The sequence below is a fragment of the Furipterus horrens genome, unplaced genomic scaffold, assembly GCF_987537825.1.
Source record: "Furipterus horrens unplaced genomic scaffold, mFurHor1.1.pri manual_scaffold_13, whole genome shotgun sequence".
Taxonomy (NCBI): domain Eukaryota; kingdom Metazoa; phylum Chordata; class Mammalia; order Chiroptera; family Furipteridae; genus Furipterus; species Furipterus horrens.
Window position 1 is genome coordinate 33,215,082 of NW_028327183.1, and position 14,132 is coordinate 33,229,213.

At 46.9% G+C, this 14,132-nt stretch overlaps 1 protein-coding gene across 4 annotated transcripts in view; it reads right to left on the reverse strand.

Moving 5' to 3' along the window:
- Positions 1-14,132, reverse strand: part of ANKRD27 (ankyrin repeat domain 27) — a 52,919-nt gene that overhangs the window by 25,184 nt on the left and 13,603 nt on the right. For 3 of the 4 annotated variants that reach the window (XM_090261095.1, XM_090261098.1, XM_090261094.1), the window contains exons 3-15: positions 12,387-12,497; positions 10,473-10,629; positions 9,598-9,752; positions 8,645-8,704; positions 8,504-8,557; positions 8,342-8,407; positions 8,178-8,254; positions 7,368-7,489; positions 6,250-6,328; positions 5,628-5,760; positions 2,233-2,325; positions 1,048-1,175; positions 391-473 (exon numbers count right to left, since the gene is read on the reverse strand). In XM_090261095.1, the coding sequence (XP_090117221.1) occupies positions 391-473; positions 1,048-1,175; positions 2,233-2,325; positions 5,628-5,760; positions 6,250-6,328; positions 7,368-7,489; positions 8,178-8,254; positions 8,342-8,407; positions 8,504-8,557; positions 8,645-8,704; positions 9,598-9,752; positions 10,473-10,629; positions 12,387-12,497 (1,318 nt within the window). The remainder of the gene's footprint in view (positions 1-390; positions 474-1,047; positions 1,176-2,232; positions 2,326-5,627; positions 5,761-6,249; positions 6,329-7,367; positions 7,490-8,177; positions 8,255-8,341; positions 8,408-8,503; positions 8,558-8,644; positions 8,705-9,597; positions 9,753-10,472; positions 10,630-12,386; positions 12,498-14,132) is intronic. The other variant, XM_090261097.1, reaches the window with a different exon arrangement.

Here is a 14,132-nt window from a genome sequence, read left to right on the forward strand (position 1 = left end):
AGTCTGTGTTTTCTACTTTGAATGTGCACTTTAAAAGACAGTGAAGTTATTTTTAAAGTGGCTTATGAGATCCCCAATTCTAAGTTCATCTTCATAGCACAGATTATAAAGCCTTCCCTCCCTGGACCGCTGGCCCAGGGCAGCATTAGAGGTCCACACAGTGAGAGCATGGGTAGGTGCTCTTTCATCCCGAGAGCAGCACAGGAAGGCCTGCAGAATGTCTGCTATTCTTCTGTTCCAGTGAAGCCCCTGGGGGTGGGCCCATGATGCGGCCCCTTCCACATTCCCAACTCCACTGCACCCCGTCAGCCAGGCCTCAGTCCCCTACTGGGCCATCCTTGGCTCCTCTTTGCCTTGACAACCACAATAGGCCAACTTAAGACCACATACCACAGAGGGCAGCCACATGGAGTGGAGTATGACCCTTGTCATCTCTGGAGAATGGAGTGACAACTGAGGGATCATTCAGCCTCCTAAAATAGAGAAGGTTAAAAAAAAGACACCCTAGGAATGACATGGCAAACTCCCTCCTGAAAGGCTGGCCATGCCAGGGTCTTGGGACCACAAGACAGATCTCAGGGTGTGATCTCAGCTAGGCCTCTCCTGTGGTGTCTTAGAGATAATCCAGCCCCTGCTCACAAGGTGAGGAACTGAGCATCTAGTGCCAGCGTCCCTCCCCGCTGCCCCACTCCTGTAGGCCTTGACACCCAGCAAAATAGCCTGACGAGGTTAAGGGGAGACCAGAAAGATTACTGGGGGAAGCTGGCATTCCTCCCATCCTAAGCCCACTTGCCAAGGCTGGGGTAGGCCCTGTATCTGCCTACCCTAGTATCCAGCCCAGCAGTTTGCTAAGGACTTTTACAACCTTTATTCTATCTGATGCTCCAAAGAGGCAGAGGTGAGTGCCCCCACTTTACAGCAGAGAAAGCTGAGAGCAGCCAAGGTAAGTGCCTCATTCAAAATCCCATGGGAAAGAGGCAGAAAAGTTCCAGCAAGGCCCCGAGTACCCTGCTTCCTGGCGTACTGAGCCTCCACGAGGACTCTCACCCAGAGAGCAGTTTCTCACAGTCATCGCAGAAGCACAGAGGGTGGCACATCTCTTGGACGGCATCTTTGTCTTGGTCTTCTTGGCTGAGAAGTCTTTCCACTTCTTTTTGGTTACCTGAAGCAATGTGCTGAAAAGTGACATCAAAGGTACTACCAATATTAAGAAATTATTTGCTTTTTGAGCCATGAAATTTTTGAGTGTCCTTATAGAAACACTTATGTATATGTGGATGATGAGTTGATTTGCTCTCTGGGATTTGTTTCAAAATAATCTGGATGGATGGGGAAAGTGGGTGGGGTAGAGATGAACTAAAATGGAGAGATGCCTATCTGGGAGTTTGTTCATTACACTACTCTTTTATTTTTTGTAATTTGTAATGCAGGAAATTTCCCATAATTAAAAAGCAACAATATGACAGAAGTCCCAAAGCAGCAGGAGTAGGGAGGCAATACATCAAGAATCTCAGGCTGGATTTTGACACCTCACTAGAACAAGCCTCGGTCCTGTGCTCTGGTATCTGCTAGAGCCTCAGTTTGGTGGGGAGGGAACAGCTGCAATTCGCAAGAGATCCCATCAACAAGCAGACCCACAGGGCTTACTCCTCTGGTTCCTGGATGTGTCCCCCCAGGAGTGAGATGTTCTGGGGAGAAGGAGCACATTGCCCCAGGAGGCGCTCTGCGTGGCCTCTTGAGATTTGCCCCCACCCAGTCCTCGCTGACTGCCAGCAGGGCACCTCGACAGCCTCCCAGGGGGACCTGAGAGGAGAGCTGCATGCACATGCTGCCACACGATCAAAACGCCACTAGGTAGTATACCCCCAAAAGCCTGCAAAGAGGGTCTTCTGGAGGCGAGAAGAGGCATCAGTGCTGCAGGGGCCACCAGTAAAGTGCCACTGCCACTGAGCTGGCCTAAAGAAAAACTGTGTTTTTCTGAAAGGAGGTCAGGTGGGCAGAGGGTTCCCTGCGTGGAGGCCCAGGGCCCCCAGTGAAGTGACCAGAACAGCTACAGCATGGCGCAGGCTGTGGAGATGAGAGCACACTCTGATTCCACCTGTAATACCTCAGCATCTTACCACCCACTCAGCGCGAGGTGAACTTGAGTGCTGAACTACGTAGACTACCTGTGGATTCTGTCAAGAGGCTGAAAAACGGAGGGCTTCTCACAAAGACTTACTGGTGTCTTACCTTAAAGAGGCAGTCAGTGGGAGTTGAAGTCATCTGAGACAGTACGCTCATTCTCTGCTTAAGGAACAGCCTGTCACCAAATCCCTCAGACTCCTGCAGGAAAAACCCAGTAACAGTCACAAAATGTCAATGCAGATCCTTTAAAAGAGAGGAGCCCAGGAATAGTCCTTGCCATTTCCTTAGAACAGGGCCGGCCATGCCTCACTCCCCCTCTCACTGAGCCAGACACCTGACCCTCATCAGGCTGGGTGATGGGCTTCCTGTCTGTCTCACTCTGACGACCGTTTCCCAGTGGGCATCTGGGAGAGTGGCGGCACACGGGCTGTGCGTGCGTGTGCAATGTGTCATCTCGAAGTGTGGAATGTTGCATGCACACACCGCCATCCTCCAGATGGAAACCTGGACTTTCCCGGCCTCCTCCTCCTCTCAAATTTCTGTCCTAGCCTGCACAGCCCTCTCCCCTGCCATTTAAAAAAAATCCTCACCCAAGGATGTGTTTATTGATTTTAGAGATACTCCTGGGCTCTTTCCCCAGAAAATGAACGACATTAATACATAACGGTGACTTGAAGCATTCCTGGAGGGAGCTGCACTCCTGAAAAGAAAGCAGTCGGCAGCTAAGGCAGAGGCAATACCACAGACGGACTCCCCACACTGGCACCACAAGAGGCAAGGAAGCCACAACACCTGCTCTGTCAACAAGGTGAAGAGCATCTCTCAGGTCTGATCCACTTAAGACCCAAGGGACAGGCTTCACAGAAAGCCATGAGGATGACACACACCTTGTCCCATTATCTGATGGGTCCAACCACCTCCCATTCAGAAAGGCAGGATGGGGGTCAGACACAGCCCCTTGCGCACCCACGCAGAGTGCGCCGGAGGACCAGGGTCAGACACAGCCCCTTGCGCACCCACGCAGAGTGCGCCGGAGGACCAGGAAACAAAGACCCGTAGGCGCAGGGCATCAGAAAAGCAACTACAAGCACTGGTGTCACTTCACAACTCGAAAAGGCACTTTAGAATATTCCATTTGATTCTTGTAACAACCTAGAAAGGGGTGAAATATACAGTATCATCCCCAGGGTACACAGGAAGATGGGCCGAGGCTTAGAGAAACAAACAGACTTGCCGAACCACAAACGGAGGCGCCGGACCCCAATCACACCAGCACAAGAGGAGCCACCCCTCAAACACGCTCTCAATCCCACTTGGAATATTTTCTGAAGTTAAAGTAGGTGTGGAAATTCGACTGATACTGTTCGGTCAGCCTCCTCCTCACACTCTGGCCAAAGGACTTCAAGTGTTGGCCTTCCTGCATACAGGAAAATAAGAAAGCATGATGGCCACAGTACAGTAGGGAGGCAGCAAGGGGACAGGAGCATCTTCAAGAGGTGGACACCTCCCTCCAGGTGACAAGGGCACTCCTGACCCCATCAAGGAGCACCAGGCAATTCTTCTGCAGGGAGAGGGTGAGCTCTCAGACCAACGAGAGGGAAAGAATGAGAAGGGCAGGACCATCATGGAAAACCACTGCAGGCACCAGGGAAACAACACACTCCTAGGTTGACTTATTTCATTGAGCATAATATCCTCTAGGCACATCCACGATGTTGCAAATGGTAAGATTTCATTTTCTTTTATGGCCAAGTAATACTGCATCGTATACATGTACCATAGCTTTTTAATCCACTCATCTATTGCTGGGCACAGTACCATAGGATTTCACTTACATATGAAATCTAAAGAATGAAATAAACAAACAAAACTGAAAACAGATCAGACTGGTTGTTGCCAGAGGGCAGCAGGGCTGGGGGCCGGGTGAAAGAGGTGAAGGGATTTAGAAGTACAAATTGGTGGTTACAGAAGTTACTGGGATGTAAAGTACAGCCCAGGGAATACAATCAATAGTATTATAATAACTGTGTGTGGTGCCAGGTGGGTACTGGAAATACCGAGGGGAACACTACTTACAGCATATGACTGTCTAATCACTATGCTATGTACCTAAAACTAATACAAAATAAAATTGAAAGAAAAATAAAATATTTAACTATGATCACATTAAAAAAACAAAAACCCAAACCCCACACTCCTAGAACCTCACGCAGGATGATTTTCAAACTAGGAAATCCTACTCCCTTACTATGGACGTGAGCGACAACTGATTCTGCAGATACGTTTGCATGTGGAGTGAACACACATGTTCATTCTAGAATGTCACCGATTTTCCCTAAATGAGAAACACTTTTCACAAGAGTCACAGCCAGCCACGTCTGCTGGACAGCCTCTAATTTCATCTGCAGAGATGTGGGAGATCAAATCAAAACCCAGACAAGAGCAGAAGGCAGTTCTTCGGCAAGTACCACGCTGCTGTAGGGCCATGTGCCAACAAATGCAGCACAATCTCAAATTTTCGTTGAAAATACAATTGTATGGCACAGAAAAAAGACATATGCCAAAATGTTAATGAGAGCTACCCCTAGCTAGTGAGCTTACAAGAGACTTTTGTTTTCTTCGCTATAACTTTATAGACAGTAAATATTGTCAAAAGCAAATATGAGTCTTCTAATCAGAAAAATAAAACTATTGTTTTGGGGAAAAAACAATACATAGTACTGTATAAAATATAATTTCAATTATAAAAGTACATGTGGATAGGAAAGACTGGAAAATACATAAACATGTTGATGAATGGATTCAGAGAAACTGCTTTTACCAAAGGGCACCTGTCTGCACAGGCTTATGTTCTTTTCCAGATGTTTTAACTTATTATTTTGGGAGATTCTAACACCAGTAGAAAATTAGGATCAAATAAATGTTCAATCCTTGGGACTCTTGGTTGCAATATAGAAATCTCTTCACTTTATTAATTTCAACTTTGTGATTTCTGTGAGTACTGTCACGTTTTGCTGGTTGGTATGTAGTGAAATAGGCCAGCAATACCATCTTGGTTTAAGATCCTTACAATTCACATAGAAATAAAATTGTCTCCCTTATTCAAAGCTCACCAGCCAACCAAGAAAATAATAATAAGGCCACTGAGTCCTAAAATTGCATACAATGATCTAATTCTTGCCTCTCATGTCCAAAATATCGAAATCCACTGTTTCTAGCTCCCCCTCTGCCCATGTGCTTTTGAGGATGCCAAGGAGCAATGAGGCAGGACGTTAACAACGTAAGTCCCAGTGAAAACCCACAAACTTTCAGAGCCAACTAGGTGCTCAGTGTTCAGTGTGCTAGGTTGCTAACCAGCCACAGGGCCTGTAAGCAGCGGAGGCCCCATTCTCAGGAGACTGCTTAAGAATCCCCTCCCCCACATCAACCTCAGAACCCTACCAAATGTGCCAGGACACCCCCCCTTCCCAAAGAAAGGCTGGGGCAGGAGGGGATCTTACCAGAGGTTTAATGGAGAGGCTTCCTTGCCGAATATATTCGATTGCAGCTTCAACTGAGGTCAGGCAGTATCCCAGTTCATCTTTTGCTGAGCTGCTAAATCTGAAGTTTTTGATAAAACTTAAATTTGCCAACCTAACAAAAGAAAAGAAAAGTTTTATCATTGCACACAATTAACACTTGCAGAAACAATGCTATTGGCTTGGGTGACTGGAGTTGGTTAGCTCCAGGGAACAATGACTGCTACCCCCTTGCTTTCTAGTCAGAGTATGTGCAATTAGGAAAATAAGTAAAACTACTTGTCATGTTCCCGAAATAAGCTGTTTTGTTTTGTATTTTTAGAAAGTTGATTATTTTAAAGTGAGCTGTGGGCTCCTAGGGGAAGAAGATGAGCTTTGGGGCTGCACAGCTTCCTGCTCAGCTACTGTGTTCCAGAATGAGAACTGTAAGCTCTCTGGCCTCAGCTTCCCCATCTATAAGTGGAATGAGAACCCCCACGGCCTAATGAAGGCAGGGCAGGCACAGCCCCGAACTCCTGAGAGGTGCTGTTTCCTAGAGCTACACTGAAACCGCAATAGTGCAGTGCTGTTGTTTTGAAAAAAGTATTTTAACAAAAACTATTACCAATTAGGGATCTCTGTTTTCACAAGCAAATATAACAGGACTGATAGCAGATCATCAGCACACACAGTCTCCAAGTTAACTGCAACAGGAAACATGTTCAAAGCCATCATGAGACTCAAATGGACCGACAATCGTATCAACTCCCCACACCATTCAACCCACAAAACCGCAATCCAGTAAGATTACACATCAGGGAGAAATTTAATTGCACAATTTCCTTGACAGTGTCCTGAACCGATGTCAGGCTCATGGGAAACACACACGCCTAGCATTCTCAGAACATGCACAAAAGGAGGTGAGTCCAAGCAGACCACCCCTTGCCACTTTCCTGGATAGGCAGAGCCCAGGGAGGACGGTGACAGTGGACACAAAGCACAGGTGTGCCCAGAGCCACTGCCAAAAGCCTTTTTCCTCCTGAGATCATTTCTGTTTTACACACTGTGGAGTCTAATGCTGACAGTAGCCTGACTTAACTTTTTTTACTTTGAAATTTTGTTTAAGTAGTTCATTCACATGTTTAAAAATTCAAACAGTATAAAAGCAAACTGTGGCTGGTGGTGCCCTCCCTGTCACCAGGGCCTTTTTCCCCTGAGATAATGCTGCTGCTTCCCACGTATCTTTCCAGAGACAGTCTGTGAACTCACTACCATGTAAGTGGATATACAGCCGCCCCCTCTTTCTGCAATGCTGCTGGAAGTATACCATATACACTCCTGTTTACTCCATTTACTTTGAAGACCATCCCCTATCAGCATACACAAATCTGCCTCCTCATTACTTTTTTCTTGGCTTATTTTGTTTTTATAATGGAAAAAATTTAAACATATCCATAATGAGGGCAGGCTAACGAACAGTTAAGCCCCTACACAGGCACCACCAGCTTGGCTCATTTCTGAGGCTGAAGTTCCTCTGCCACCATTTTCTTACCCGAGTCATGACACCCCAGCCCCCACCCCCGTTAGCAGGCCCCCACTCAGCAGAGCAGACCCCGGGACTGGAATGCTGTGATGCACACACCAGCCCATCTGTACAGTCCTTTAAGACAGCACTGCTCCTTAACAGACTTTTGCACCCAAGTGGATGCAACCACCCTCTGGCCCCCCTTCCCCAGCACACACCTCTCTGGCTAGGAGACTGGGTAATCAGCTGCACCACCTTGTGCAAACAAACCAACTTCTGTTGCGGGGAGGTACATTTGTTCAGCTGAGCCAGTTCTCTCTTTGCACGAGGTATGTTGAAGCTGTAAAATAATTTGGCAAGTGACAACTTAAGACCACAGTGTGAGGGCCCTGCTTCTCTGATCTAATAGTGTACCTCTGATTTACATTTCTTACAACAAACTGTACGTAATGAAAAATAAAAATAGAAACTCAGAAGCCGTCTGACTTAAGTCAGTGGTAAGACACAACACCTTTAAATGTCTCATTCAGGCTGCCCAGTGAAATAGCAGCATCAGAAAATTAGGGGAAAAAAGTCAAAAGTCCTTAGCCCTTGAGTGAAACAGCCCAAAGCGGAGAATAAAGTTTAAACATAAACACTTTAGATATATTTTTTATCCTAATGAAACTTAAATTAATTCAAAAGGAGGTGCCTGTTTGGCAAGGTTCCCTCAGGTGGCAGATGAGAAATGTCTGCATGCAGAACCCACCTGGGTGTTACGTGCCTACCTAGAGACCAACCGTGCGAAACCGCAGCTCCTTTAGCTCCCACCCAGCTGGCACATGGGCAGATGGGTGCAGGAAGGTGCGGTTATAAAACAGTCATCTGCCAGTGTCAGCCCTTTATCTTTGGTCACAGATAACTGCACTGTTCCTCAGTACGAACCAAGTCAAACCAGCCTGTCGCCTCTGTTGCCGAGGGTCCTGCTTCCAGGAGGAACGGCGCCCCCGCCTCTGAGGATGCCGAGCTGCTGCAGTGCAAGCCCTTACCTGAACTCAGATTTCACACCAATATCTTTCTGCTGAAGATCTTGAAGGCTTCTTGTGATTTTGTTAAAGGCAGCATCCTAACAACAGATTTTAACGAAGCTTCAAATTTCTTAGAAAGCACAGAATAAGGCTTCCACCCTGGGTGATGAAGAGTTAGAACGTACCTCACTTGCTTCTATGGTCCCCACATATTTAAAGATCAGATCATAAATATCGTGTTGGACGTACATCTGTGAAATCAACAAACCCCAGTTCAGGGTGTGGGGGGCAGCAAGGAGAGCCTGCAGCACTGCCGCTTTCTCTCCCCTCACTGCCCCGCCTCTTACCTCTACCGCCTGCTTCATCAGGTTCATCTGGGCCTCATGCCTGGCAAGCATTTTCTAGAGGACAAGAACGGTACAGTTAAAGAGCTTGGCTTTGTGTGTGGGCAAACTGCAATTCTCTCTTTTGAAATTCCTGCTGCTTACCAGGTGCGAGTCCCTCAGAAGGTGTTGGAGGCATTTGGTGTAGAGAGCATTCACCGAGTCCTGTGCGACAGAGCAGAGACAGGTCACTCATAATCTGAGGCTATAGCACAAGACCCAGGACATGCACATGCCCTGGAGTGAAGGGGACATTTCACAAAATATACTTATTGGGTGACAAATTTAAGTGCTAATGCAAGCTTATCAAATCAATTATGTGATTTTTTTCAACTCTTTCTTTTTTGAGGTGCACATGCATTAAGAGTAGAAAAAAATTCCTCTAGGGGTTAACACAGATGATAATATTCATTTTTAAAAAGACTTTTAAAAATTTATTTTTAGAGACAGTGGAAGGGACTGAGAAAGAGGAAAAGAAACATTAATGTGAGAGTGAAGCACTGACCGGCTGCTTCTCGTGTGTGCCCTGACTGGGGAATTGAACCCACCACCCAGGCATGTACCCCAACTGGGAATCAACTGATGACCCTTTTGCTTTGTGGGACAATGCCCAACCAAGCCACACTGGTCAGAGCGGCAATAGCCGTTTTTATATTTTCCTGTGATTTTCCAGTGTTTTCCGGTGGCTTGTGCCACTTTTAAAATTTTTTTAAAGATTTTATTTATTTATTTTTAGAGAGAGGGGAAGAAAGGGAGAGAAACATTGATGTGCAAGAGAAACATTGATGCCCCCAACTGGGGACCCGTCCTGCAACCCAGGCATGTGTCCCGACCAGGAATCAAACCGGTGATCCTTAGTTCTGCAGGACAACGCCCAACCCACTGAGCTATACTAGTCAGGGCATGGCTTGTACTACTTTTATAGTTAGAAAGAAACATTTCAACAAAACTTCCAACAGTGGAGGCAGCAAAGCTTCAGAGTGAACTGAGAGGGATCCTGGGGCTCTAGACTGGCCCGAGACTGGGCAGGCCTGGCAAAGCAGGACACAGCTACTGACTATGTGATGACGGAGGCTCTTCCTTTCACATTCCCTGAATGTTCTCTGGAAAGAGGCAATGATCTTGTCAAATCTCTCTGTGTGTCTTCCCAAAAACTCTCTCACATCTTCGATGGTTTTCAGGGAAAAGGAATCTGAGGGTGTTGAAGGCTCTGCTGAAAAAGAGACAGAGGGTCATGCTGACTGAAGCTTTCACTGTTCCCTAACAGGGGAAGTGCCATGTCCTTTGCCCTCCTGCCCCAGGGTCTAGGGCCTCATCTTCCAGGGAGAGAGGAGGATAACCTTATTTTAAGATATTGCCCAAGTGCAGTCCAGTTACAGGGTCCACAGAGCCCGGTCCTCTTGAAACCCTTTCCTGGGGCCAAAGCTGGACTATCTGGGACCAGGGACATGACCTGTAAGGCTGTGGTGAAGAAGCCCTGAGTTCTAATAGTAAGAGCCTCAGAGTGCATTTGGCACACTGCTGCCTCAATTTCCTGGAGCAACTGAACAATTATTATTCATTAAAAAGCCACCTCATTGGGGCTAGATGGGCAATAATGCTGTAAGAGCGAGCCCTAAAGCGGGGCCCAGAGACAAAGCCAGGGCTATGACTTTGCACAACTCCAGGGGGCAACATCTACAGTGAGGTCTATGTGAATAGTGCCTCCCGGAATTGTGTAATATCCAAACTGCGCAACCACGTGCAGCAGCCCAGTCCACACCTCAGCTCAAGATGACTTTCCGATTAAGTTCTATGGGGAATTATATAAACCATATGCAGGTTTCTAGTGGGCTCGTGAATATTTACAAGATGTTTGTAACAGTTATGTGACGAGGAAGTTCAACAAACATAGTTCTCCAAATCATGAGAAAGGGGTTTTCTCCCAGAATACCTGAACTCTCTCTCTTTTCCAAAGGGTGGGCTATACACAGTAGGCTGAAACTTTCTTCTTTTTCATTGTAGAAAGTTTCTTCAAAGAGAATGGGCACTGAGAGAAGACAGGCGAAACCAGCTCCTAATTTAATCCTGTTTCCTTGTATAAAGATGTCCTGGAACAAGAGACCCATCACTGCACCACTGGCCAGTGGTGACCGCCGACCCCCTCAGCCTGGACCCCAACACAGCACTTTACCCCACCTGTCTCTTCTTGCGCCCATGTGGGTTTGTAGAGCAGGACCATTCTTTAATTTTGCTTTTTGATACTAAAATGTTTTTCTTTCCTCTTTGTTCCCCCTATAGTTGTGGCTGCATAGGATCCTTTTTAAAGGTTGCAGCAGAAGAAGCACTAAGCTATTCTTTAGAGAAGCAGAAAACCTCCGGGAAAAGGAAAGTAAGAAGGCTCTCCTGTCTGAACAAGAGACCAAAGTGACCAGTGTTACAACCCGTGCACTGGACAGTGCACACTGCAGTCCCCTTCGTGGCTCTCCACTCTGGCCATGACCAGGGTGCCCAGGGCAGACCCATCACGATAAGCCTGACTGCTCTGCTCTCTTTGCAGATCTGGGTACCCCAAAGAGAAGGAAAAAAACTAACAAGGGACTGGCAGCTGTGTTGAGCAGATCCCTGGCGGGAAAACAGTGGCATGCCCATGAGCTCAGGGCTGCTGACCCCCACATCAGTGTCTGGGCCACCCCATGCCCCATCCAACCCTCATGTCCCCTGCAGGGTGGGAGAGGCCAAGCTGCACCAACACTGGTGAGAAGGGCAATGTGGCACCCCTCCCCTGACCATGGAAGACTGTGGACAGTCCTGACTAGGAATGGAAGCTCCCTCTGTCAGGACTTACCTGTTTTCACTTAAAAAATAAGAAAAAGCATATCTCAAAGTTAACATTGACAGTGAGATAGACTGACATCATGCGCCTCCTGACACGATATACTGAGAAAGATAAAATGCCGTTGGAGGCATCCCTACCAAAAATGCTAACTGCTCATCTCATCGTGAGGAAACATCAGCAAGCCCACATTGAGGGAGAGTCCACAAAGCAAACCAAAAATATCAGTGTCATTAGAGACAAACTGAGGGACTCTTCCAAATGGAAGAAAACTAAAAAGGCATCCTGTGATCTTAAATCCATAAGGATAGTGTTAGTGTAATTAGCATATTTTGGATAAGAACAGTATATTAGAGGACAGTGTTCTATCAATGTTAAATTTTCTGAGTGTGATCACTGTACTGTAGTTATGTAGGAAATACAGATTGAATTGTTTTGGAGCAAAGGAACACGGTGTCTGAAACTACTTCTTTCTGAAAACGGTTCAGAAAAAGTAATACTAATATGTATTACATAGGGTGATAAAATAAATGTGGCCAAAATGTGAACAGTTGACCAATCTAGGGGAAGGGTCTATGAGAGTTCTTTGTACTTTATTGAAACTTTCTGTAGGGTTGAAATTATTTTAAAGCAAAGTTTTTTAAAAATTAAAAGTTCCTCCCTGATCTCCAATTTGAGGCCAGGATACCAATGAGCTTTCAATGTCACAGGATAAAATAGCTTACTCTGACAGAATCTCAATGAGGAGGTGTTTCAGGGACACCCCCAACTCACTGGCAAGAACCCCATGGGCCGAGGGAGATATGCCCAGCCCTCCTCACTAGCAGGCCGCTGCCAGGGTCCCGCTCATCACCCCCATCTCCTCTCCCCTCAAAGGCAGCGGACCCTCTGGCCCCATCCCACGGGGCTGCCATGTGTGTCAAAGCCATCATTTAGCACAGATGTAAAAGGGTAACAAGCAGGGTTCTCTCCCCTCCACCCCACCCAAACACTGAGTGAGCAGCCCTGGTTGACCCACAAAGAAATAAATACCTTTCCATTTAAGGTCTGAAAGTGTTCCTCCACTGGTTGCAAAATATAGGACTCAAATTGACAAGTAGACTGAATATTGCTTGTCAGGCTTCCTTTGCAGGGTACTAAGACCTGGAAAAAAATAATTAGGGTGAATACTAGAGAGGTGACATTTTCAGCTTCAGCAGAACAGGATGTATCAAGAAACAATCCAGCTGGAACTGATGTGGGGACTTACTGGCAGAGAGAACACCTGGGGTCACTTGGTAAAATGGCAGCAGTTGACGCTAGCTGACTTAACTTGTTGTCGCTGTGATGAAGCCCAGGCAGAGGGAGGTGGCGTCCTCTTCCATCAGAGACCTGCAGACGCGAGGCTCATTCCCACTTTGAAGGGTCCCTCCCCACAGCCAGACCAAGTGTCCTACTCAATCCTCCATAGGCTCAGGAATAATTATAGATGAAGAGAGGATAGTTTGGAAAGTACAGAAAACTGAAACTAAAAAGTCACAGGTAATCCCACCACCTAAATGATAACTACTGCAGATGAAGGCAGTTTCCTTCCTATCTTCTTTCTATGCTTTAAAATAAAAGATTTTATTTATTTACTTTTAGAGAGAGAGGAAGGGAGGGAGACAGAGAGGGAGAGAAATATTGATCCATTGCCTCTCGCACATCGCCAACCAGGGACCTGGCCCACAACCCAGGCAAGTGCCCTGACCAGGAACCGAACCAGTGACCTTTTGGTTCACAGGATGATATGCAACCCACTGAGCCACACCAATCAGGGCTCGATTCTTGTTTTTAAGCCTAGTTGTGATCAAGCTTTGTAACAAGCTGCAGAAACTCAGTTTCCTATAGCAGGCTGTCATCTCCACCAGAGATGCCTCAGGGGGCCAGACTCTCTCTTTGGGGCAGGTGCAATCCAAAACCTGAATTTTTAGCCCAACAGTGGCCACCTCACTGACCAGACACCAGTTTCTCAGCTCTACGCAGCAACAGGAAGGAGCTGGACTCAGCACTGCCGACTGCCCTGCCTGTGGATCTGAGCTTGGCTCAGGGACTCGCGTTCAAGAGGACTCTCAGACTCATGTGTACCTGGAAGGAAGATGACAAAAGGCAGCCAAGTCCCGCAGAGCCTCATCTCCTAAAGCAGCCCAGCACTAAGCAAACTGCTCCTGCACCATGCCCACTGTACAGAAGAGGAAACTGAGGCTCAAAGGAGTAACTTGTCCAGGGTCACACAGGCAGTGAGTAGCAGAGCCGTGATTCAAGCTCCAGCCCCTTCCTAACCATTGCCCCATCTTGCTGCCTCCTGGAGCAGAGCCCAGCAGCTTCTGGAGGTTCCTCAGGAGCCCTTGGGAGCAGCTGTCACCAGGGGCTTCCTCAGGCAGGTTAGAACAAGCTGTGCAGCCTCTCTACCCACAGAGAGACACACCAATTCCCACAGCAGAAAAGGGAGGCACTGATTCATGGAAGAGCTCAACCCTTCCTGTGAAGTGGCCTTGCCCTGCCTCAAAACATCAAGACTGAATCAGATCAAGATCTAGATTTAACTACCAATTTCAGGAAATACAGAGAACAGAGGACCACATTCAACACCACCATGGGACTGAAATTGTCAAAAGCCAGAATGCAGGACACTCTACGGGATAAATGACCTGGATAAATGAACTACAAAGCAAGAAAATGAGAAGAAAAAATTTAAAAGACACTTAAGATCTCACATGAATTATGTACATTTAGTGTACTTCAGTTTAGCTCAATAAA